Here is a 27,339-nt window from a genome sequence, read left to right on the forward strand (position 1 = left end):
GGGTCCCTCGTGGGAAGCTCGCCGTGGTGCCTTGGCTGTTCAGCTTTATGAGGTGGCCACGTGGTTCTCTGTCCAGACTTTCCTAAGGTTCTATGCATTTGATAACTTTGCCTCTCAGGATGCTTCCTTTGGGCACCGGATTCTCCTGTCAGCTCAGGAGCATCCCCACCCTTGGGACTGCTTTGGGACATCCCCAAGGTCTCCCTGTGGAGCCTATAGACGAAGAAGTAGAAAATGAGAGATATGGTAAGTACTTATCTTTGTTATCTATCTTTCTATGAAGTCCATAGGGTCCACAGGTCACCCATCCTGATGCTCCTAGCTTCAGATGGGCTTCGCTCTGGTCTCTGGTTTTTCCATCTCCTTCTATGTGAGAATGTGATTCCTGTGTGTTCCAGACTTCCTTCTCTCTTTCTCCTCCTCCGGCCTTTGGCTTATTACGAACTGAGCTGCCTCTGGCTCAGGGGTAGGGTACAGGGAGAGGCCCCGTGCATCCTGTGAGTAAAAATGTAACTGCGTGGTGCCTGGATGTCCAAGCCATCACCTACATCCCAAAGTCTCCCTGTGGACCCTATGGACTTCGTAGAAAGAGAGATAACAAAGGTAAGTTCTTCCCATATCTCTAATTTTTTCCTCTGAAGAAACAACCAGTTTTGTCAGGTTGGGAAACGCATTAGAACTACTGTGTCTACCCCCCCCACCCCCCAGGCCACTAAATATTGTTACGTACTCCCTCAATAAACACGAGGCTTGGATAACCGCCTATTGCACTCTTGACCACGCCACCTGTTCAGCGCTACAGGAACTGGGAAAGACTCAAAATTGAACCAAGTTTATCAAAGTTCAAAGGCAGCCATCTCTAATCCTCCCTGTCATACCGGTCGGCTCCTATATTAAAGAGACAGACAACACCTGTCCGCATACAAGGCTACTAGTGACATGAGCCAGAAGCAAGCAAATACTGGTAATCGCTACCTGGTTTAAGTCACACCGTACAGGTCTGTACACCTAACATTACAAGACCTATTCTAACTGCTTACAGGACAGCCTGTTGCAGGAACATCGGCAAGGTTAAACAACTTGGGGTATATTTACTAAAGTGCGGGCTTATAATAGTAGAGATGTTCCCATTAGCAACCAATCAGAATGTACTTATCATTTACCTCGCACCTTTTTAAACAGGTTGGCATATCGGGGTTCCTAACTAACCACTTCTCTAATTTCTCACCCATGTGAGTAGCAGTCTAATGGACTGTTGGTACAGGCTTCATGACGTTCTTATACAAGGGGAGTGGCTGCAGACTGCACACCCTGACTGTTTGGTAATGAGAGGTGCTATCTTGCTGAGACTTATAGTACTACACATAGAAACAATGGGCTGGTTTGGGGGTGCTCCGCACCCCAGTCATGAACCCCAATGTGTTAGGGACGTGTCCGACAATAGTGACCTGGTCGGTGCTGGGCAGGCCCATGTATTTGGCCAAATATATGCTAAAAACCTCTTATGTGATATTTAATTGTATTTGTAATTGTATTTATTTCAATTTTGAGTAACGATTGCATAGTGCAGAGGTCTCCAACCTGTAGCTTCGTAGTGGTCTTAGTTTTGGTAGCTTACCTAGCTGCAGTACTGCCGGATCAACTAGGAGGAAGTGATCTCTGATATGTGCTCCCCCGTGGCATCGACGCCATGGGTGGAGCCACAGGGAAGCACGTCAGGTGATTGCCACAGCCTCTACAGCAATTATCTGATGTGCTTCCCTGTGGTTCCACCCACGGCGTCTACACTATGATGGAGCGAATGACTCCTGCCCAGCCCTGCCGGAAAATCACACCGCAGCCCTGCCTATATCTTTTGCTCCTCTGCCTGTACCTCCTTGGAGCCGGTAATTAACAGTGAAATGTGCCTGTGCTTAAATTTCATTTACAAACTACAACAATATCACTGTAATAATTAAAAGTATTGTTATTTTTTTTTTAATGAAACATATTTTTTTTTTTCATTAAATTACCTTCAATTGTTCGGTTATTAACCAGATTTTTTTTTCTACAACTTTAGTAGCTCTTCGGGAGGTTTCATTTTTCTAAAGTAGCTCACACCTCAGTTAAGGTTGGAGACCACTGGCATAGTGCATCTGCATCCATTGACATTCTTGCCTACGGCCTCTTATAATGTACATTGGCCATAATTTATGTTTGGTGGTCACTGGTCTCTATTTGGGGGTCATAATATCACACTGATCCTTATATGCAATAACCAGCTGAAGAATTTTGTGTTTGTTTCTATTCTGTGAGCATGAAGAGATGTTTCTTCAACATTGGGGATGATTAAAGCTCCGACGCTACCATGGTAGCAGCTGTCATAACACTATTATGGCAAAGCACTCAAGTCGGCGATCGCAGTTGCTCAAAAGAGGCCAAGAAATATCCGTCAGCCAGTGGAGATCCTGGCCTCTTCCCTCCCCCCAATGGTGGCGACATGCCTCCATTTTGTGAAATGGACGCCGTCGCCAACCCCTCCCCACCCAGAAATGGCAGCAGACTGTCAATCACTGACAGTCTGATGCCGCTCTGCGTGCAGGATTGCAGACCTGTACTGCACATGCACAGTACGAGTCTAGCGCTGGCGCAGAACGGCTACAGAGAGGTGCGCTAACCATCGGCACATCTGATTTAGCTCCATAGTTACTGAAATTGCTGCAATTACTCCATTGAGAGCTGTGGATATTTTAAAACAAATTTTTTCCTCACAGAACTAACTGGAAATTGGAATATCACCCATTCAGCAGCCCTTACACTATGTTTTCTAACTGGGACTTAGACATTTTAATACTATGGGCCAAATGTAATAGGGTGAGAGTTTAGAAAATGTGAGAGTTTAGCAGTAACCTCTCACATTGGTTGAGTTTTATCTTCACAATGGGAAAACATCTGAATGAGATTTTAAATCGTGACAGTTTTTTAAGTCTAAAAAAACATGCAAGTTCGCTCTGTTACTTTGTTTTTGGACTCTATTACATTGGCAAAGTTTAAAAAGTGTCAGAAACTCTCACTTTTCTAAACTCTCACCCTATTACATTTGCCCCTATATATTTTTTATGGGATGCCAGTATTCGGGATACCATTGGTCAGAGTCCCGACAGGTTTAGGATACCGACACTTGTTGGTCAATACCCTACTCTTTCCTCCTTGTGCCTAAACCTAACCTCCCCCCTTACTGTCTAACCCTAACCCCTCCCCTCTCCCTACCCCTCCCTCCTTGTGCCTAAACCTAACCTGCCCCCTTAGTGTCTAACCCTAACCCTCCCCCTCTCTATACCCCTCCCTCCTTGTGCCTAAACCTAACCTGCCCCCTTAGTGTCTAACCCTCCCCCTCTCCCTACCCTTCCCTCCTTGTGCCTAAACCTAACCTCCCCGATTAGTGTCTAACCCTAACCCTCCCCCTCTCCCTACCCCTCACTCCTTGTGCCTAAACCAAACCTCCCCCCTTAGTATCTAATCCTAACCCTCCCCCTCTCCCTACATCTCCCTTCTTGTGCCTAAACCTAACCTGCCCCCTTAGTGTCTAATCCTAACCCTCCCCCTCTCCGTACCCTTCCCTTCTTGTGCCTAAACCTAACATCCCCCCATAGTGTATAACCCTAACCCTCCCCCTCTCCCTACCCCTCCCCTCTTAGTGTCTAACCCTCCCCCTCTCCCGACCCTTCCCTCCTTGTGCCTAAACCTAACCTCTCCCCTTAGTGTCTAATCCCAACCCTCCCCCTCTCCCTACCCCTTCCTCCTTGTGCCTAAACCTAACCTGCCCCCTTAGTGTCTAACCCTAACCCTCCCCCTCTCCATACATCTCCCCCCTTAGTGTCTAACCCTCCCCCTCTCCCTACCCTTCCCTCCTTGTGCCTAAAGCTAACATCCCCCCTTAGTGTCTAACCCTAACCCTCCCCCTCTCCCTACCACTCTCTCCTTGTGCCTAAACCTAACCTCCCCCCCTTAGTATCTAATCCTAACCCTCCCCCTCTCCCTACATCTCCCTTCTTGTGCCTAAACCTAACCTGCCCCCTTAGTGTCTAATCCTAACCCTCCCCCTTTCCCTACCCTTCCCTTCTTGTGCCTAAACCTAACATCCCCCCATAGTGTCTAACCCTAACCTGCCCCCTTAGTGTCTAACCCTAACCCTCCCCTCTCCCTACATCTCCCTCCTTGTGCCTAAACCTAACCTGTCCCCTTAGTGTCTAACCCTAACCCTCCCCCTCTCCCTACCCCTCCCCCCTTAGTGTCTAACCCTAACCTGCCCCCTTAGTGTCTAACCCTAACCATCCCCCTCTCCCTACTCCTCCCCCCTTAGTGTCTAATCCTAACCCTCCCCCTCTCCCTAAATCTCCCTCCTTGTGCCTAAACCTTACCTCCCCCTTAGTGTCTAACCCTCCCCCTCTCCCTACCCTTCCCTCCTTGTGCCTAAACCTAACATCCCCCCATAGTGTCTAACCCTAACCCTCCCCCTCTCCCTACACCTCCCTCCTTGTGCCTAAACCTAACCTTCCCCCTTAGAATCTAATCCTAACCCTCCCCCTAGTGTCTAACCTCAACCCCTAAACCTTATTTTATGATTATTATTATTATTATTATTATTATTATTATTATTATTATTAATAAACCTAACCTTATCCCTATCCCCACTACTTATTGTTGGGATGTCGGCACCAGGATTCTGATTAGTGTTGGCATTCCGGCGCCGGCATTATGAGCGCTGGAATCCCGACAGTTGGAACGATGACTACATCCCACTTTTAACACCTTTTCAAAGTCCTATATGCACATATGTGTTATTTTTAATCTACAGTGGTACAGGTTATTTTAATTGTATTTTTGTGCTGCATACGTATATAGTGATACCTGTTTATGTAATGAATAAGTTTTAAATTGAAGTAAAATCTTAATTTTAAAATATTCTTCGGCATGTCTGCGCTTTCTCTTTTTGTTTTTGTTATTACCTTGTGGTTTGGGGTTGGCTATCCCCCCATCAGAGAGAGCAGCAGTTAGAGACTGTTGGTCCTATTGCAGTTAAGGCGCCTAATTTTCCTCCCCTTCTTTCTTTCCTTATTTAACCTTATGGTAACTTCAAACCATATTTGATCTATAGTTCTTTGTCAGGATATCCTATCTATATCCCACAGATGTATAAATTGCTCTACTGTCTTAGCTCCATATCGATTGATATATGTTAATTTTCAATGAAAATGTCCCCGCTATGTACAAAGAGGAACTCGCAGGGATAGTGGTTGCGATAACCGCTGTCCCTGCGAGTTATATCCCCAGCAAATTGGAGAAGACTTTCACAGAAGTAAAAGACTTATCCGTGGGAAACTGACATGCGCACTGTGCCAGCTTCCAGAGCCGGCTGCGGGCTGCGAGAGAGAGACCAAAATATCTCTCTCCTGCACCTGGTGCCACCATAGGCTCACAGCAGTTTACCCAATCTGGTTACCGGGCCAAACTCCGAACAGCTTATATTTTTGGGGTTTAGTGCATAGGGGTCACATTGTAGTCCCCATTGATTATAATAAGGACTGTGATCTGAAGTGCTAATTAGCTCTTTGCTGGAGATTTCTGTGATATCTCCTGCATTGTGTCATTAGTACGTAAGAACAATACATAAAATTATGCAGAAACTGCAGTTTCTGCATAATTTTATGTAAAAAACCATCTTGATACATTATTATTACCAGTTATTTATATAACGCACACATATTCCGCAGCGCTGTACAGAGAATAGTTGGCCACTCACATCAGTCCCTGCCCCAGTGGAGCTTACACTCTATATTCCCTACCACATGTACATGCACAGACATATACACTAGGGTTAATTTGTGTTGGGAGCCAATTAACCTACCAGTATAATTTTGGAGTGTGGGAGGAAACTAGAGAACCCGGAGGAAACCCACGCAAGCACACGGAGAACATACAAACTCCACACAGTTAAGGTGCCTATACACGGTGCCATTTTTTTGTAAACTTTTGCCATCTTTGATCATTTGTAGCGACCAATCGTGTGAAAAGTGGCGTATTCCAGTATGATGGCGATGCGCGTCACGTATCGGTATCGCAGATCAACTGAACCTACAGTAAGACCTATCGTGTAGTATGTGACGCACATCATACGGTGTTTTGCTTGCTGTACGATGCGATGTACGATTTACGATGTCCCTGGCCACTCCCCTCCTCCATTTTGTGACAGGCGATGGAGTGAAGAGAAGCAGCAGCAGCAGCATCGTATCCTGCTGAGGTTTGCAATTAAAAATTGAGTAATCGCCTGTATTTATGTACACCCTGAACCACCAATGTACCCCTGCACCTCCAATGCATATAACTACTGCCCCACCAATGCATATTACCCCTGCACCCCAAATGCGACCACTGCCCCACCAATGTGCATTAACCATTGCACCCCCAATGTGACCCCTGAACCCCCAATGCATATAACCACTGCCCCACCTACGTGTAGTAACCACTGCACCCCCAATGCATATTACCCCTGCACCCCCAATGCATATTACCCCTGCACCCCAATGCATATAACCACTGCCCCACCTATATGTTGTAACCACTACACCCCCAATGCATATTGCCCCTGCACCCCCAATGCATATAACCACTGCCCCACCTATGTGAAGTAACCACTGCACCCCCAATACATATTACCCCTGCACCCCCAATGCATATAACCACTGCCCCACCTATGTGTAGTAACCACTGCACCCCCAATGCATATTACCCCTGCACCCCAATGCATATAACCACTGCCCCACCTATGTGTAGTAACCACTGCACCCCCAATGCATATAACCACTGCCCCACCTATATGTAGTAACCACTACACCCGCAATGCATATTACTCCAGCACCCCCAATGCATATAACCACTGCCCCACCTATATGTAGTAACCACTACACCCCCAATGCATATTACTCCTGCACCCCCAATGCATATAACCAGTGCCCCACCTATATGTAGTAACCACTACACCCCCAATGCATATTACTCCTGCACCCCAATGCATATAACCACTGCCCCACCTATGTGTAGTAACCACTGCACCCCCAATGCATATAACCACTGCCCCACCTATGTGTAGTAACCACTGCACCCCCAATGCATATTACCCCTGCACCCTCAATGCATATAACCACTGCCCCACCTATGTGTAGTAACCACTGCACCCCCAATGCATATTACCCCTGCACACCAATGCATATAACCACTGCCCCACCTATGTGTAGTAACCACTACACTCCCAATGCATATTACCCCTGCACCCCCAATGCATATAACCACTGTCCCACCTATGTGTAGTAACCACTGCACCCCCAATGCATATTACCCCTGCACCCCCAATGCATATAACCACTGCCCCACCTATGTGTAGTAACCACTGCACCCCCAATGCATATTACCCCTGCACCCCCAATGCATATAACCACTGCCCCACCTATGTGTAGTAACCACTGCACCCCCAATGCATATAACCACTGCCCCACCTATGTGTAGTAACCACTGCACCCCCAATGCATATAACCACTGCCCCACCTATGTGTAGTAACCACTGCACCCCCAATGCATATTACCACTGCCCCACCAATGCATATTACCCCTGCAACCCCAATGCAAATAACCACTGCCCCACCTATGTGTAGTAACCACTGCACCCCCAATGCATATAACCACTGCCCCACCTATGTGTAGTAACCACTACACTCCCAATGCATATTACCCCTGCACCCCAATGCATATAACCACTGCCCCACCTATGTGTAGTAACCACTGCACCCCCAATGCATATTACCCCTGCACCCCCAATGCATATAACCACTGCCCCACCTATGTGTAGTAACCACTGCACCCCCAATGCATATTACCCCTGCACCCCCAATGCATATGACCACTGCCCCACCTATGTGTAGTAACCACTGCACCCCCAATGCATATAACCACTGCCCCACCTATGGGTAGTAACCACTGCACCCCCAATGCATATTACCCCTGCACCCCAATGCATATAACCACTGCCCCACCTATGTGTAGTAACCACTGCACCCCCAATGCATATTACCCCTGCACCCCCAATGCATATAACCACTGCCCCACCTATGTGTAGTAACCACTGCACCCCCAATGCATATAACCACTGCCCCACCTATGTGTAGTAACCACTGCACCCCCAATGCATATAACCACTGCCCCACCTATGTGTAGTAACCACTGCACCCCCAATGCATATTACCACTGCCCCACCAATGCATATTACCCCTGCACCCCCAATGCAAATAACCACTGCCCCACCTATGTGTAGTAACCACTGCACCCCCAATGCATATAACCACTGCCCCACCTATGTGTAGTAACCACTGCACCCCCAATGCATATAACCACTGCCCCACCTATGCGTAGTAACCACTGCACCCCCAATGCATATTACCCCTGCACCCCCAATGCATATAACCACTGCCCCACCTTTGTGTAGTAACCACTGCACCCCCAATGCATATTACCCCTGCACCCCCAATGCATATTACCCCTGCACCCCCAATGCATATAACCACTGCCCCACCTATGTGTAGTAACCACTACACCCCCAATGCATATTACCCCTGCATCCCAATGAATATAACCACTGCCCCACCTATGTGTAGTAACCACTACACCCCCAATGCATATTACCCCTGCACCCCCAATGCATATAACCACTGCCCCACCTATGTGTAGTAACCACTGCACCCCCAATGCATATTACCCCTGCACCCCCAATGGATATGACCACTGCCCCACCTATGTGTAGTAACCACTGCACCCCCAATGCATATAACCACTGCCCCACCTATGTGTAGTAACCACTGCACCCCCAATGCATATTACTCCTCCACCCCAATGCATATAACCACTGCCCCACCTATGTGTAGTAACCACTGCACCCCCAATGCATATAACCACTGCCCCACCTATGTGTAGTAACCACTGCACCCCCAATGCATATTACCACTGCACCCCCAATGCATATAACCACTGCCCCACCTATTGCACCCCCAATGCATATTACCCCTGCACCCCCAATGCATATAACCACTGCCCCACCTATGTGTAGTAACCACTGCACCCCCAATGCATATAACCACTGCCCCACCTATGTGTAGTAACCACTGCACCCCCAATGCATATTACCCCTGCACCCCCAATGCATATAACCACTGCCCCACCTATGTGTAGTAACCACTGCACCCCCAATGCATATAACCACTGCCCCACCTATGTGTAGTAACCACTGCACCCCCAATGCATATTACCACTGCCCCACCAATGCATATTACCCCTGCTCCCCCAATGCATATAACCACTGCCCCACCTATGTGTAGTAACCACTGCACCCCCAATGCATATAACCACTACCCCACCTATGTGTAGTAACCACTGCACCCCCAATGCATATTACCACTGCCCCACCAATGCATATTACCCCTGCACCCCCAATGCATATAACCACTGCCCCACCTATGTGTTTTTCCCCTGCACCCCCAATGCGACCACTGCCCCTCCTATGTGTATTAACCACTGCACCCCTAATGTGTATTAACCACTGCCCCACCAATGCATATTACCCCTGCACCCCCATGCATATAACCACTGCCCCACCAATGTGACCCCTGAACCCCCAATGCATATTAACCCCATGCAGCACCAATGCATATATTACCCCTGCACACCCAATGCGACCACTGCCCCACCAATGTGTATTAACCACTGCACCCCAATGCGAATTGACCCCTGAACCCCAATGTACCTTATGCCCAATCTACCCTATGCCACCAACATACTAGCCCATCAATGGTTAATATCCACCACACCCGCAGTGTACCCACTGCCCCAGCCAATGTTATGACAGGGTAGTACAATGCAAGTTGTCCCCCATTTGTTTAACAAAAACATTGTACTATGAAATAAACTGACACAGGTTTAAAAATGTATTTGGAACACATTAAAATCATATCAACTAATTAAAATAATTCAACTGATAAACTTTAAAACTTTCAAATTTTAAAAACCAATTGTTCTGTTTTCCCACAGAAATGACCAGTGCAAGAGAGCGCCAATTTGTCACCGGTTTTCTAAAGCGCTATTGCGCCCACGAATGTCTGTGGCGCATTAAGGGGCAAGACTACAGCAACAAAGCCAAGAGAGCTTCTGCCATTGATGAGCTCGTCACATTCAGCTTGCCATACCATGACGAGGCTTGCCCGAAGTCGGGGAAAGCTAAAATCCAGAATTTACGTACGGTGTACGTCAAAGAAAATAAAAAACAGCAGGAGTCGCGGGTATCTGGAGCGGGAGCAGATGAGGTATAAAGCAGTACCTTGTGGTACTTCGACCTCCTCAAGTTACTTCATGAGCAGGAGCCACAGAGAGCTTCACAAACGTTCATGGTCGAGAGTGTCCCTGAGGAGCAGCAAGAGGACCCCGCTGAAACTGATCAACCATCCTCTTTGGATGACGTAAGTACAGACATAGGCCCTGATTCAGAGCCGGACGCTCTGACAGAGCGCTCGCTCTGAATCAGGGCTGGGCTATTTTTTTTTAGAACGGCCCCCAGGCCGCTCGCATAGCTGTGGGTGACCACCCACAGCTATAGCGAGCGGCCAGGAAGATGGCCGCGATGGTCAAGACCATCACGACCATCGGGCTTGCAACGAGACCCTTGTGGTAGGGTCTCGTTGCCGCAAGCCCCAGAGAGATTTCGGCTCTAACAGAGCCGAAATCTCTCCCACTGACATCACTCGTGACATGGGAACGCCTCCGTTTGGGCAGCCACTCCCCCGGCCCGTCGACCAAAGGGGGCGAGCTGTCACTCAACATCGACAGCTCGCCCCCTTTGTTGCGAGACCCGGAGCGACGGAGTGCCCGTTGCTATCCGGGTCTCGCGCATGCGCACTGGCCCACCATCGACCCGGTTGCGAGTGCACAGCGCTTGCGACTGGGTCTGAATCAGGCCCATAGTGCATACACACCATGCCAAATGGTTTTTCAAAGTTCACTAGTCCACAATTGTCCATATAACATTAGCCGATATTGGCCTCCTGCCATGGTACTGCCCCCACTCCATTAAAGTAGGCCAGGTATTGTTCCCTAACCTGTTTAGCCCGCGCATTGCCTGTTGACTCCACAACTGCAGATGGGGCTACAGAGGGCATTTGCAATGTCTCCTGTGGATGGTCCAGGGTATCTTCCATACCTGTGTCTACTGTCCTCTGTTGTATATTAGTAGTTTTGCATAGGAAATTGTGGAGGACACAGCAGGCCAAGGTGACGGAATCTATTTTGTCCACACGAAGATTTATAGCCATATGGAAAATTCTGAATCGGTTGCAGAGAATGCCAAAGGAGTTTTCCACTATGCTCCGTGCCCTGGATAGACGGTAATTGAAGATGCGCTATTCTTTCGTAAGGCCCCTTTGCGCATATGGCGTTCAGCAAGTGTACATGGAGAGCAAAAGCTTTACCAGCCACAAAAATGTAGTTTAGGCCTTGCATAGTTGTCTCTGTAGTTGGCAAATTCAGACGGTTGGTGTTAAGTCTCTCATAGAAGAGGGTTTGCTTAAATAACCCTCCATCAGAAGCGTGTCCATTTTTGCCCACATCAACAAACATAAACGGGATGTAGTCAGGAAGCCGGCGGTCGAAATGCCAACCGCCGGCTTCCGACAGTGAAAGCCCGGCATGGGACTAATGCTAGGCGTCTAAATACCGAACCCTATCATTAGCCCCACGCCGAAATCCCGACGCCCAGCATACCAAACGTAGGTAAGCCGGGCATCGGGAGCTGTTAGCTGCGGGGGGGGGAGGTTATGTTTAGGGACTCCTGGGGGGACTTAGGGTTAGGCACCCCCCGGGAGGGTTAGGCTAGGGGAAGGAGGGCTTAGGGTTAGGCACCCCAGGGGGAAGGTTAGGGTTAGGCACCCCCGCGGGAGCGTTAGGTTTATGGTGTGGGGAGGGGGGGTTGGGATTAAGCACCCCTGGGGGGAGGTTAGGGTTAGGCATCACTAAGGGAGGGTTAGGGGAGGGTTAGGATATTTACCAGCCGTCATCGGGGGTCTTCATCTACCGGCCTTCTGGCGTCGGTATTTCATCCACCGGGCTTAGGTCTGGCAGTATAGTATACCGATTCCAAATAAACTCATAATTGGCGTTCGCCACCGCCATGAGCACTATATTAAAAAATCCCTTATAATTGTAATAAAAGGATCCGCTGTGGGCAGGTGGCTTAATGCGGATATGTTTTCCATCAATCGCTCCACCGCAGCTGGGGAAATTCCACCTACGTTCAAATTCCTCAGCAATGGTCTGCCAAACAAAACATGTTATTAACATTAATCTTTTCTCTCTATCTTCCAACAGCCAACAACACCAGACCTCAGTCTCACCACTAGCCCGCAAATGGCCTCCCGAAGTGAGGCAGAATTTACCGGAGATATCAGCGCAAGACCCAGGAGCAGCCAGATCCGCTCCTTCAACAAGTTGAGGAGGCCCTACAAAGCCCCCGGACATGTTTGACCACCTGGGCACTCATATAGCCAGTAGTCTCCAGGAAATGGATGAATGCCAACAAATCCATGCCCAGAGGATCATCTACGAGACAGTGATCCGGGGGAGATTGAAGCTGCTGGGCACCACAACAAGGCTGACCAATGAGCCTCTGCCCCTGACAACGGTGCAGCCACGCTATGGGTCATTCTCAACCCATTCCTACCTGCTACCAAGCCAGACAACTGGGGCAAACCCCATCCCACCCACAACTGGGGCCAACCCCATCCCTCCCTACACCCCATCCCACTTACCTTACTCCCGAACTCACTAACCCCTCCACATCCTCAGATGTTCTGTACAGAGCCATGTTGGTAGAGGATGAGAAGCCAACCCAATTTTTTCATTTTTTAAATTATAGTAAATTTAAAATATCAACAAGCTTTATCTCTCCCAATGGTTACTGCATGGTATACGGTGTGGGTGATGCGGATTGGACAGGGTCACTAAACGCATGGCGCAAGCACAGATTGGGGAATGCCGTGGCCTCAATCTGGACTTGCGCCGTGTGCTTCTTTGCCTATTCAATCCGTTGTCTCACACACCATATACCATGCAGCTGCCTAGCTATTGGGAGAGAGAAAATGTAGCAGTATTTATACATTTAAAGCCATGTTGGTTTTGGTAAACATTAAAAAGCAGCCATGATGGTTTTGCTTTAAAATAAAAATACGTTTATTGATATTTACAGCCATGTTGGTTGTTTTTTTTCCCTCAGTGTGAAAAAAAAATGTGTAGTGTTTTTACTCACCTTAAAGTCGTGGAACTTCAGGACATTGTCAATGGCATCACAGGTGTCCGGGATGATGTGCCCCAAAGCCTGGCAGGGAAATGAGGGTCCCAAACTTCAGGTGTTCAAAGGACCTTCCTGTAGCCAGGTACCTCATGGTAGCAATGAGCCTCTCCTCAGCCGGGATGGCCCTCCTCATGGTGGTGTCCTGCCTCCAGATATAGGGGGTCACCAGACTCAGCAACTCCTGGTAGGTGGCATCATCCATGTGCAGGAAGTTTGGGTAATCGTCCGGGTTGTTCTCCCTAATCTCCATCAACGGGATATGGGAGCGAGTCTCCCTCCTCATCAGCCACTCCTTGGTCCAGCAGGACCTCATCCTCCTCCTCTCCTCAGCTCCAACAGCTTCAGATAGCCATAGGCTAGCAGAGGCTTATAGCGATAGGAATCCATCACCACAGAATGTAGTAAAGGCAAGCCCAAAAAAGCAAAGTACAATAGCAATGTACAGCGTTCAGCAGGGTATAAAACCAAGCCTCACTAGTCACAGAGCAGAGTGTGCCCAGATATAAAATGGTTGCTGCCTCTTCTACCCCCTAGATAAGCCCTCTCCTATTGAGATTTCAGCAAATGCATCGTGAAGTTGTTTGCAGCATATAATATATCTTAAACTATTTGTAATCGCTTAACGACATATCTAATTGTATGGTTGCTTGTACAATCATACCATTTGTTGGCATGGAATGGGATTGTATTGCAGTCGCCGGTTCAAATCCCCACAGCGGCTGCCCGGAGGGACATAATCTCGACAAAGGCAGGTAAGTCTTCTAACCCCCCCTAACCCTCCTTTAGGGGTGCCTAACCCTAACCTCCCCCCCCAGTAGCTAACCCTACTCCCCCTGTTAGTGCCTAAACCTAATTCCCGCCTCCCCGCACCCTAACCCTCCTGGGGGGTGCCTCACCCTAACCCCCCTAATCGTGCCTAACACTATCCCCCCTTTCCCTAGCAATCTCCGGGGGGTGCATAACCCTAAGTCCCCACCGGGGTGCCCTAAACCTGACCCTCCCCTTCCATGCGGCTAAAAGGACGGGCGGGCCGGATTTACCTCGTCCGGTCCTGTGTTGTCCTGGATTCTGGTGACGGGATTATGACAGGCATCGGTATCCCAACGCCTATCATACATCCCCCGCCGGCATTCTCCTGTGGGGATTGTGACCGGCGGCCGCACCACTACATCCTGTTGGCACAATCATAAAAAATGACAAGGGAAATCGTATACCAGATCGGATTGAATACAAATCACACCGTGTACGGGTACCTTTAGGGCCGTGGTGGGAATCGAACCCACAACCTCAGTGCTGTGAGGCAGTAATGCTAACCATTACACCATCTGTGCTGCCCAAGCCCCTTAGCCTTTACCACCTCTGATGGGAGACTATTCCACTTATTCACTACCCTTTCTGTGTATTTTTCCTCATTTCTTGTGAAGAGATTAAGGGAAATAGGGCTCTATTTACTACAATCCGCATTGGTAATGCAGATTGTAGTGTGATATTACCGAGTAAATGCGCATTGCAAATTCAGGCAATATCACAGGGATTTACTACAAATCCTTTGCAGGGACAGAGCTTGTGAGAAAGCTCTATCCATGCGAATCCCCTCTGCACACTAGGCACGGTGTTTTCACAAAAAAATACAGTGACAAGTGCACCATGCATGCACCGACCAGCCACGGCTGCTACCCCCCCCCCGGCGCTAAGCCCAGCCCCCGTTGCCAAGCCTCGCCCCCGTGATCGCGGACTCCCCGCAATTCCCCCTCTCCCTTAATTACACTTACCTGCATGATCCGGACTCTGGCGATGTTCTCCGGTCAGCCGACATCCCATACTGCACTGGGACCCTGTCAGGTGACAACCGGGCCGCAGCGCAGCATGGGAGACCAGCTGACTGGAGAGAGGACATCACCGGAGCCCCGGTTTGTTTTTTTACAGTGAATCAACGTGTGGTCTGTTTAGACCACACAGCTGATCACTGGGGCCGGTTTCGGGCTCTGCTCTGCCTGTCAGAGCAGAGCAGGAATCCGGTAACCGGGGGAGACCCTGGATAACACCACCTCCAGGTGGCGTTATCATCACAGGGCTTTCCCCGGTATATTTTCACAATTTATTTTTAGTAACTTTGGCCAGATCACATTTCCCATTACAATTATGGGAAATGCGATCTGCTTACTCAAAATAAGTGATAATTAGGGGTTGGAGTAGAATTTTACGAATTCTACTCCAATTGCCCTATAGTAACTTTAGGTGATACTAAAATAATATGAAAAGGGTGTGAAAACACCCTTTTTCACTTTATTTTAGTAAAAATAATGTTAATAAATAGAGCCCATAGTGTCTAATGAAACAACAGTAGAGAGATAGATTGTTAAGGACCCTATATCTGGAGTTAGATGGTCCTTGATGCCTTCAGGTATTGCTGTAACTAAATGCTAGCTCCCTTACTCTCCAATACTGGGCACTGTACAATGGGCAAAAGCAGAAGTGGGGGACACTTAAAGTGCCTTACTATCTATCTCATGTCTCTTCTATCATCCTGATTACACTGGCCACCTGGCTATAGATATTATTAAATATTACATATGATTGTGTTATTCCAGGAAATCAATTAGGTGATATAGGGACTTTTTCATTACCATACTGTTGTATTAACCCTACCCTGTTTATGCCTTGACAGAAAACAATCAATATGTGTTATTTAGGTGTATCTGTGTGATGTGGTCCTTCTGCTATCTATGGGATATGTGCAATACATCCACAAAAAAAACATATTTCATTAGGATATCAATTGTGAATACTTGAAAGTGTATGCAATTTATTTGGCTGCTACAAGGGACATGTGCAATTTTTCTGATATTAATAACAACCGGAAGTATTGTATTTTTGTATCCCAATTATATCAGGGTTTAATTTGCACAAGGATTCTATATTCCATGTGGACTCTCCTGTTGCATATGAAGACGGTTATATATACTCCTGATAGATTGAGATACGGGGCATGTGCAATTTGTTTGGATGAAGGCTGTGGAACTACATGTACTGTATGTACTCATTTAACGTATCTTCATGGGCTCTTATTTACAGTAACTGTCAATATGGGACATGTGCAATTTCACTGTTAAAGATAGCCTATTTTGGATGATTATACATATTGCTATCCGTATATATTTTTTCACAAGATTGGGATAGTGGAAGACATTTTGTATCCAGAAGGCGACATTGCCATGTATCTGTAACCATAAGTAATCTTGTACATAATTGACGTTTTTCATAGTATATATTTGCATGAATATCAGATTACTTTTGTATATTGTTATACATACATATATATATTTTGTGTATATTTTTTTGTGTATTTATATTATTTTGCCTATTATTTTGATACCTTATACCGTCTAAAGTATCCATTACTGTCTATGGGGACCATTTATCAATGATTGCTTTTGCAATGTGATCAGTGCATGCCAGTAACGCCCCTGATCTCTTTGCAAAAAGCGATCTCTTCAGCCGGATGTATCATCCGGGACATACAGGAACAGTGCTGGCCAGTGCAGGGGATGGTGCACGTGCACAGTCCCATGGACTGCACATGTACATCCGCCTTAGCCGGGGAGGGTCCCGGCGGATCCCTCCGCTGGCTAATAATGCAGTGTAGCTCATAGGCTACAGCGGCATCGCATTCCGGATATTGGTACATTTAGCAACATCGCTTCCCCCGTAGAAACCTATGGGGGAGGCGGCTGCCAGCGGCAATGGAAGGATCACAGCAGGTACCGGAGATACCTGCTGTGGTCCCTCCTTAATACATTTGGGGGGATACTTAGTATTTGAGGTAAACCCCCGAAGATTTTACCTCAAATACTCCTTGATAAATGGGCACCTCTATATTTTATAGGTACAAGACAATAAAAGTTAAGTTTTAATCATTATAGTTATATCTTCAACAATTTTTCATAAGAGTGCCCAGAAAAAGGAATTATTTTCTTCTGTTTGCCTGTGCAAAATACATTCTATTTGAAACATATTTATTCCTGAGAGCACCAACAGACTAATTATAGTATAGAAGTTTTCTTCATAGTTACCTATTGTTATTGTTGGTTTATTTCTCATAAGTCTTATCTTCACAATATCCTGTACAGGAATCCATTTCCCAACAACCCCCTATTTACCATATATATTATACCATTTACCATTACCTTATATATTATTTTTTTATGTATATGGCACCACAAGGGTTCCGCAGCACCTTACAAAGTACATGTTCTATATATTGTCCTTGTGTGCTGCCTCCTCCTTGGTGTATTATCATGTATATATAGCATATGTATACAGAAATGTATAACCCTGCAGGATGCACGCTGTGTATACATGTGACTGTGATACCAGCACCCAGTGCAGAGTAATATGATGTAACAGACATGAGGACCCCTGTCACAGCCTAAAAGGCCCCTTATGTCCCTTATGTCAGACACTCACACTCCCCCCTCCCAGCATCACCACACTGCCCCTGACACACACACAGTATATATGACAGGACAGTCACTGTACTCACACTCCCCTCTCCCAGCATCACCACACTGCCCCTGACACACACACAGTATATATGACAGGACAGTCACTGCACTCACACTCCCCCCCTCCCAGCATCACCACACTGCCCCTGACACACACACACAGTATATATGACAGGACAGTCACTGCACTCACACTCTCCCCTCCCAGCATCACCACACTGCCCCTGACACACACACAGTATATATGACAGGACAGTCACTGCACTCACACTCCCCCCTCCCAGCATCACCACACTGCCCCTGACACACACACACAGTATATATGACAGGACAGTCACTGCACTCACACTACTTCCCCCTCCCAGCATCACCACACTGCCCCTGACACACACACACAGTATATATGACAAGACAGTCACTGCACTCACACTCCCCCTTCCAGCATCACCACACTGCCCCTGACACACACACAGTATATATGACAGGACAGTCACTGCACTCACACTCCCCCCTCCCAGCATCACCACACTGCCCCTGACACACACACACAGTATATATGACAGGACAGTCACTGCACTCACACTCTCCCCTCCCAGCATCACCACAGTGCCCCTGACACACACACAGTATATATGACAGGACAGTCACTGCACTCACACTCCCCCCTCCCAGCATCACCACACTGCCCCTGACACACACACAGTATATATGACAGGACAGTCACTGCACTCACACTCCCCCCTCCCAGCATCACCACACTGCCCCTGACACACACAGTATATATGACAGGACAGTCACTGCACTCACACTACACCCCCTCCCAGCATCACCACACTGCCCCTGACACACACACACAGTATATATGACAGGACAGTCACTGCACTCACACTCCCCCCTCCCAGCATCACCACACTGCCCCTGACACACACACACAGTATATATGACAGGACAGTCACTGCACTCACACTCTCCCCTTCCAGCATCACCACACTGCCCCTGACACACACACAGTATATATGACAGGACAGTCACTGCACTCACACTCCCCCCTCCCAGCATCACCACACTGCCCCTGACACACACACAGTATATATGACAGGACAGTCACTGCACTCACACTACCTCCCTCCCAGCATCACCACACTGCCCCTGACACACACACACAGTATATATGACAGGACAGTCACTGCACTCACACTACCCCCCTCCCAGCATCACCACACTGCCCCTGACACACACACACAGTATATATGACAGGACAGTCACTGCACTCACACTACCCCCCTCCCAGCATCACCACACTGCCCCTGACACACACACAGTATATATGACAGTCACTGCACTCACACTCACCCCCCCTCCCAGCATCACCACACTGCCCCTGACACACACACAGTATATATGACAGGACAGTCACTGCACTCACACTCCCCCCCTCCCAGCATCACCACACTGCCCCTGACACACACACAGTATATATGACAGGACAGTCACTGTACTCACACTACCCCCCCCTCCCAGCATCACCACACTGCCCCTGACACACACACACAGTATATATGACAGGACAGTCACTGCACTCACACTACCCCCCCCTCCCAGCATCACCACACTGCCCCTGACACACACACAGTATATATGACAGGACAGTCACTGTACTCACACTCCCCTCTCCCAGCATCACCACACTGCCCCTGACACACACACACAGTATATATGACAGGACAGTCACTGCACTCACACTACCCCCCTCCCAGCATCACCACACTGCCCCTGACACACACACACAGTATATATGACAGGACAGTCACTGCACTCACACTACCCCCCTCCCAGCATCACCACACTGCCCCTGACACACACACAGTATATATGACTCACTGCACTCACACTCACCCCCCCCTCCCAGCATCACCACACTGCCCCTGACACACACACAGTATATATGACAGGACAGTCACTGCACTCACACTCCCCCCCTCCCAGCATCACCACACTGCCCCTGACACACACACAGTATATATGACAGGACAGTCACTGCACTCACACTCTCCCCTCCCAGCATCACCACACTGCCCCTGACACACACACAGTATATATGACAGGACAGTCACTGTACTCACACTACCCCCTCCCAGCATCACCACACTGCCCCTGACACACACACAGTATATATGACAGGACAGTCACTGCACTCACACTACCCCCCCTCCAAGCATCACCACACTGCCCCTGACACACACACAGTATATATGACAGGACAGTCACTGCACTCACAGGGATTTATTATTGCAGCAGCATAAGCACAGGTGTAACAATGTCATCATGTCACAGGTAATAGGACAGGAGATTAGTGGGGGGGATACAGGGGGTCAGAGACTTCTCCATCACCAGCCGCAGCTTCCTCACCAGCAGCACCTAATGATATAATAATGTCCATGTTCTCCTCACTGCTCCTGGTCTCCTCCATCTGCAGCCGGGGAGCCACGCAAGATGTGTCCCAGCCTCAGGCAGCATCTCTCAGACAGGGGAAACAGGACACAGGTGTGTGGGGAGCACTGAGGCTCCTGTACAGGGGATCTGTGGTCACAGTCAGCATGGTAGTGGGAGCAGTCTCTCATACATGGGGTGTGATATAGAGGCAGGAAGCAGCCAGGTGCAGGTCATTGTGGGATCACTGCAGAGCTTTGTGGGCAGCGATCAGGGGGCCTCCACTTGTAGGTCAGGCATGTATTGGTGTTCAGGCTTAGCAGGTCTCAGAGATCTCACCGGGTCTTCCCAGTGTAGTGGGACATAGCTGGGTACGTTATCTCCAGCCAGGGCGATCATCTGGATTCCTTTGTAATTTTGCTGAGCATACAGGACCCAGCACCCTGACTGCACTTTGTGAGATGAGATCATATTATCCAGATCTTTGCTTAGTGAAGGTGATGGCACTGTGATGCTCGCCATATTACCTTTATAGTAAGCCTGTCCATACACAGTGATTTTAGGATTAGACAGACCACCAACAACGATCCTCACAGAGCAGAGCTTGTTGTCGAGGTTTGGGATGGAGCTGTAATCTCCTGCTGTGTAGACATAAAACTTTCCGCCGTACTTTATATCTGTATAGAGGACCCAGGGATCTCCGGTGATGCGCATGGAGCGGGCTTTCTTATCGAAGCCGTGTGCGGACAGGTCAGCATCTTCAGAAAGAGAGATGGTGTCTCCTTTCAAGCCTGTTTCGGCAAACAGCTCAAGCTTGCTCATCTTTGCAGGTATCAGGGTCTCTGACAATGTTACGCCCTGAGTTGAGGGCTCCAGTTTATATACTGTGCATCCATGAGTTCCCCAGAAGTGGGAGTGTCGGGGAGGAGGGTCCATGACATTCCCAGAAGTCGGTAGCGGGGGTGGGGGACTGGGGGTGTAGATGAGGGAGGTGTTGTTAGGAGTTCAATAACGGAACTATCCGTACTCCGGAACGGCTCCCTGCAGTGATCTCATTCTCTGCCGCTGTGGAGCTCTGCGCTTCCCCATCACGTTGTGTATATGCGCTGTGGTCACACGGGACACTGTGCAGCGAGACGTTCCAGCCTCCTACCCGTTGCTCCTGCTCCCGGACATGGGCAGCAGCACGGAGATAGCTGCTACGGACACTAGTAGTACTAACCTGTATATATACTGCCTACACTAACCTGTATATACACTGCTTACACTAACCTGTATATACACTGCCTACACTAACCTGTATATACACTGCCTACACTAACCTGTATATACACTGCCTACACTAACCTGTATATACACTGCCTACACTAACCTGTGTATACACTGCTTACACTAACCTGTATATATACTGCCTACACTAACCTGTGTATACACTGCCTACACTAACCTGTGTATACACTGCTTACACTAACCTGTATATATACTGCCTACACTAACCTGTGTATACACTGCTTACACTAACCTGTATATACATTGCCTACACTAACCTGTATATACACTGCCTACACTAACCTGTGTATACACTGCTTACACTAACCTGTATATATACTGCCTACACTAACCTGTATATACACTGCTTACACTAACCTGTATATATACTGCCTACACTAACCTGTATATACACTGCTTACACTAACCTGTATATACACTGCTTACACTAACCTGTATATACATTGCCTACACTAACCTGTATATACACTGCCTACACTAACCTGTGTATACACTGCTTACACTAACCTGTATATATACTGCCTACACTAACCTGTGTATACACTGCTTACACTAACCTGTATATATACTGCCTACACTAACCTGTATATACACTGCTTACACTAACCTGTATATACACTGCTTACACTAACCTGTATATACATTGCCTACACTAACCTGTATATACACTGCCTACACTAACCTGTGTATACACTGCTTACACTAACCTGTATATATACTGCCTACACTAAGCTGTGTATACACTGCTTACATTAACCTGTATATATACTGCCTACACTAACCTGTATATACACTGCTTACACTAACCTGTATTTCTACTTCACGGTCCATAGGGTATCCACAGGATACTTTGGGGGGGTATAGGTGTGACGTCAGTCGCAGGGCACCATAGAGTTAAGCTTTTCAGCCTCCCAGGATGCACTAGGGTCCCCCTCCTATACCCCGCCCCCGAGCCAAGGCACCCCAGTTAAGTTTGGTGCCCGGCCGGAGTCGGGTGCACCTGTCGGAGTGGGGGCTAGAAGAGCCCCTGAAGCTTCTTCTAATGCAGCTGTGGCTGCACATCTGGATGTACAGCATGGACAGTCAGTCCTGACGTCCATGCTGTCTTCCCTACACCCCCGCCGGTACCAGAACGCCGGTACCGATCTGGGGATGCTGGTGAGCATCTGGGGTCACAGCTAGCGGTGACCCCAGATGTTCCGGACCATGGCCGGATCCAAGGGGGACAAAGGTAAGCAGCGGGGTCCCGCGGTGGGTCCCCGCTGGTCACATGGTCCTAAGTCCCCAGGCAGGGGGCTCCCTGGGGACTGGCTGCAGCGTGGAGCCAGGCGACCAACCTGCGCTTCCACTACCCCCTGGGACAGCGGACCGCAGCAGAACGTTAGCGCTGCGGCGTCCCAGGGGTTAAATGCATGCCAGGGGAGCGCGCCTTCCCTGTCTCACAGCCGGCGCCTCCCCCGCTGCACACAGCCCTCTCTGCATGCTGCCGACTGGTCCTGTGGCAGCGCTCCTCCCCCAGGCCAGCCTCCTCTCTGCTCCTCGGCGGCCATCTTCTCTGAACGCATGGTGAACGCTGCTGGAAGCCTGGAAGGAAGCATCGTGGTCTGGGTCCCCCAGCATACCTCTCCTCCGCTGTGGTCAGGTCTGTGTATGCAGCGCTGTGTCCTACCAGGCCCTGTGTCTGTGTAGTTGAGTGATCAGCGCTGTTAGTGCAGGAATTTATATTTCTTTGCATTGTATGTGACTGTGCTAGCGCTGCCGCCTGTAACTTTTCTTCTGACTGTCAGCTTTATTACTGTCCCTGTTCTTTCTGCTAAGCCCTTTCGGTGCGGTGCTGCAGGATGGTCTCTCGCCTATTTCATATATAATTGGTGAGAGGGGTCACATACGTGGTGCCATCATGTCTGAAAGTGATTTTCCCCTCCGGCTACAGTGTACCACGTGTAAAGTACCGTTAGCGGAGGGGGAGGGTAGCGCGGAGGGCCTTTGCCAGCAGTGTTTGTCCATGGCGCGGCCTCTTACGGTTACAACACCGGTACAGGAGCCGCCCTGGGCTTGTTTCGCTCAGGCGCTTACAGCCTTAGTGGGCCAGTTAGCTCCGCAGCCCGCGTTTACACCGATGGGTTTGTCCCAGCAGTCAGTGGTGTCGTCACCCATGCAGGGTTTCCCACGACAATTGGTGGTACCCCACAGTCTCCCTATTTCCCCGCTCCCGGTTTCTCAGGAGCCAGCGTGGATTAACTCCCTGACGAGTTCTGTACAGCACTTGTCGGATGTGTTGCAAGGGGAGTCTGTGATGCGGCCGCATAAACGGCCGGTGGCGTCTCTGTCGGTTCCTTATGAGGATGACGAAGGGACGTCTGATGATGGGGAGAGTCTGGATCCTTACGATCAGGAACCTCTCCATACTAAGGAAGCGGACGCTAGGTCCAAAGTATATATTCCTGGACTTATTCGGGCAGTCCGCACAGCCTTGGTGATTGAGGACGAAGTTCCCCCAGCGGCTAAGTCTAAGTATGCCTTTTTCAAAGATGTGAAGGGCGATGCCACAGTCTTTCCTCTTTCGGGTCAGTTAGTGGACCATTTAGAGGAGGCGTGGAAACAGCCTGGCAAAAGATACCAGCCGCAGAGACGCCTGGCGATGGCTTATCCATTCGCGGATAATTACTTTGCTAAGTGGGAATCCCCTCCACAGGTGGATTCTCACGTGACCCGTCTTGTCCGTAGTGCCACATTGCCGATGCCATCCATGTCCTCCCTTAAGGATGCACCGGACCGCAAGGTGGAGATCTGCCTGAAGTCCGCTTTTTCCCTTGCGGTGGGGGCAGCACGGCCGGCTATGGCCATTTGCTGGGTTGCCAGAGCGATGGAGCACTGGGCGGATTCATTAGAGGCTTCTTTTGATTCCGACTGTCCGGCCGAACAGGCGGAGTTGATTGGCAATCTCCGTGATTCGGCCACCTACATCAACGAGGCGGCTCTAGACATTAGTACTCTGGTGTCTAGAATTTCTTCAGCAGCGGTAGCTGCTCGTCGCACCTTGTGGCTGCGATCCTGGAAAGCAGACGCAGATTCCAAGAAGGGTCTGGAGGCGTTGCCGTTTACCGGAGAAGTTCTCTTCGGTCCGGATCTGGATAAGATTGTGGCCACGCTGGCGGCAGCCAAATCGGCTTGTGTCCCGTCGGCCGCTGCTCCTTCTGGTTCTGGACCATCGTCCTTTCGGTCATCTAGGGCCCAGGGCAGGCCCAAACCACAGTCGTTTCCTCGACAGGCTGGCCCTAAGAAATCGGTCAAGCCCCGGAAGCAGGCATGGAGTACCAGACGTCTGGCCCCCAAGCCAGATGACAAGCCTGCGGCCTGACGGTCCGGGCCTCCCTTTGGGGGATCCCAGGGTGGGAGGCCGCCTGCTGCAGTTCGCCCAGTGTTGGTCGGCCACTACGACAGACACTTGGGTTCTGGAGGTGGTCTCCCACGGGTACGCCCTCTCCTTCCGGCACAGACCCCCGGCTCGATTCTTCACCACGGGTCTACCATCAGACCGGAACAAGGCTATGGAGCTGCGGAAGGTATTGCACACTATGCTCCAGGCTGGAGTTATAGTGCCTGTTCCATTTTCCCAGAGGGGCCGGGGTTTCTATTCAAATCTTTTTTTGGTACAGAAACCCAATGGGTCGTATCGTCCGATTCTCAACCTCAAAGCACTCAACAAGTCCTTGCGGGTACCGAAGTTTCGGATGGAGACCCTGCGGCCCATCATTCTGGCGCTGGAACCTGGGGACTACATGGTGTCATTGGACATACAGGACGCTTACCTGCATGTCCCTATTCTTTTGCGCCATCAACAGTTCCTCAGGTTTGCAATCCGCAGCGACCACTTCCAGTTTCGGGCGTTACCTTTTGGCCTGGCGACAGCACCACGTGTTTTCACCAAGGTGATGGCAGTCATGGCGGCTTCTCTGCGGCTGCAGGGAGTCCGCATGTTGCCGTACTTGGACGACCTGTTATTGGTGGCGGGAACTCCAGAGCTCCTGTTACGCCACTTGGACCTGACCATTGCCCTGCTGCAACGGCACGGCTGGCTAATCAACTGGCAGAAGTCCACTCTAATCCCGTCTCGGAGGATTCTGCATCTCGGAGCCTTATTGGACTCGGGACAGCAAAAGATCTTCGTGACGGAGGAAAAGATCTCTGCTTTACAGTCGAGGGTGCGCAGTTGTCTGCACAGCCGCCGGGTGTTTCTACACTCGGCGATGAGGTTACTGCGCTCCATGGTGTCGGTGTTCGACATGGTGGAATATGCCCAGTTTCACTCCAGACCTCTGCAGCACTTGATCCTGTCAAAGTGGAACGGGCTGACTCAGTCTCTGAAGTCCCAGAAGATTGTGCTTACCCTGGAGGTTCGTCTGTCCCTTGCTTGGTGGTTACAGACGACCCACCTCAACAAGGGACGTCCGTTCTGGGTTCCAAATTGGGTCCTGTTGACAACGGACGCCAGTCTTCGGGGCTGGGGAGCAGTTTCGGGTCCACACCTGTTCCAGGGCAGGTGGACACCGACAGAAGCGGAGCTTCCAATCAATATCTTGGAACTCCGTGCGGTCTTCAATGCTCTCCAGCAGGCACATCGGGTTCTCCAGGGTCACCCGGTGCAGGTCCAGTCGGACAACGCTACCACCGTGGCCTACATAAACAAGCAAGGAGGAACCCGCAGTCGGGCGGCTCTCGAAGAGGTCTCTCGGATTCTGGTATGGGCGGAACGCAATCTTCCGGCCATATCAGCGGTCTTCATTCCGGAAGTGCTAAATTGGGAGGCGGACTTTCTAAGTCGCCAGGACGTTCATCCGGGGGAATGGTCCCTGCACCCGGACGTTTTTCAACTGCTGGTGGACAGGTGGGCTCCTCCGGAGATCGACCTCATGGCGTCCCGGCACAACAACAAGTTACCGGTGTATGGGTCTCGCACAAGAGACGAAGGGGCGTCTCTGGTGGATGCTCTGTCCGTCCGGTGGACGTTCCGGTTCGCATACCTGTTCCCTCCGGTCTCCCTTCTTCCACGGGTAATCCGGAAATTCAAACAGGAAGGAGGGACTCTCCTGTTGATAGCTCCTGCGTGGCCCAGACAGCACTGGTTCTCAGACCTTCAGGGTCTGTCCGTGGACAGTCCTCTGCGGTTGCCGCTACGACCGGACCTTCTGTCACAGGGTCCTTGTCTTCACCCGGACCTGACTCGGCTGTCTTTGACGGCGTGGCTGTTGAGACGGCCATGCTGAGGTCCCGGGGGTTTTCCAGCTCTGTGGTGCGTACCATGTTGCGAGCTCGGAAACCGTCTTCTGCGAGGATATACCATCACGTGTGGCATACGTTCTTCCAGTGGTGTCGACCGAGAGGTTATGCACCGCGGGAGTTTCGTCTGTCTCGGATTCTCGCCTTCCTGCAAGCGGGACTAGATCATGGGCTTCGCCTTGCTTCTTTGAAGGTACAGGTTTCGGCCCTGTCTGTCTGGTTTCACCGCAGGATTGCTACAATCCCGGATGTGTGCACCTTTATGCAAGGTGTTCTCCGCATTCAGCCGCCCTTTGTTCCACCTGTGGCGCCTTGGGATTTGGCTGTGGTCCTGAGGGCTCTCCAAGGACCGCCGTTTGAACCACTGGGCTCAGTGGATCTTAAATGGCTAACAGCTAAGGCTGTTTTCCTTCTGGC

At 49.7% G+C, this 27,339-nt stretch overlaps 1 protein-coding gene across 1 annotated transcript; it reads right to left on the minus strand.

Moving 5' to 3' along the window:
- Positions 1-20,622: 20,622 nt before the first annotated feature.
- LOC148506607 (epidermal differentiation-specific protein-like) lies at positions 20,623-21,288 on the minus strand. The gene has a single exon (XM_088446536.1). It carries the CDS (start codon positions 21,286-21,288, stop codon positions 20,623-20,625), a length of 666 nt encoding a protein of 221 aa, XP_088302662.1.
- Between the last annotated feature and the right edge of the window lie 6,051 nt (positions 21,289-27,339).

The sequence above is a fragment of the Taudactylus pleione genome, unplaced genomic scaffold (genome assembly GCF_031769625.1).
Source record: "Taudactylus pleione unplaced genomic scaffold, aTauple2 ptg000400l, whole genome shotgun sequence".
Lineage (NCBI taxonomy): Eukaryota > Metazoa > Chordata > Amphibia > Anura > Myobatrachidae > Taudactylus > Taudactylus pleione.

What these genes read in the sequence shown, in the direction of transcription:
- LOC148506607 (XM_088446536.1), bottom strand. Translation starts at nt 21,288, where the DNA reads ATGGACCCTCCTCCCCGACACTCCCACTTCTGGGGAACTCATGGATGC.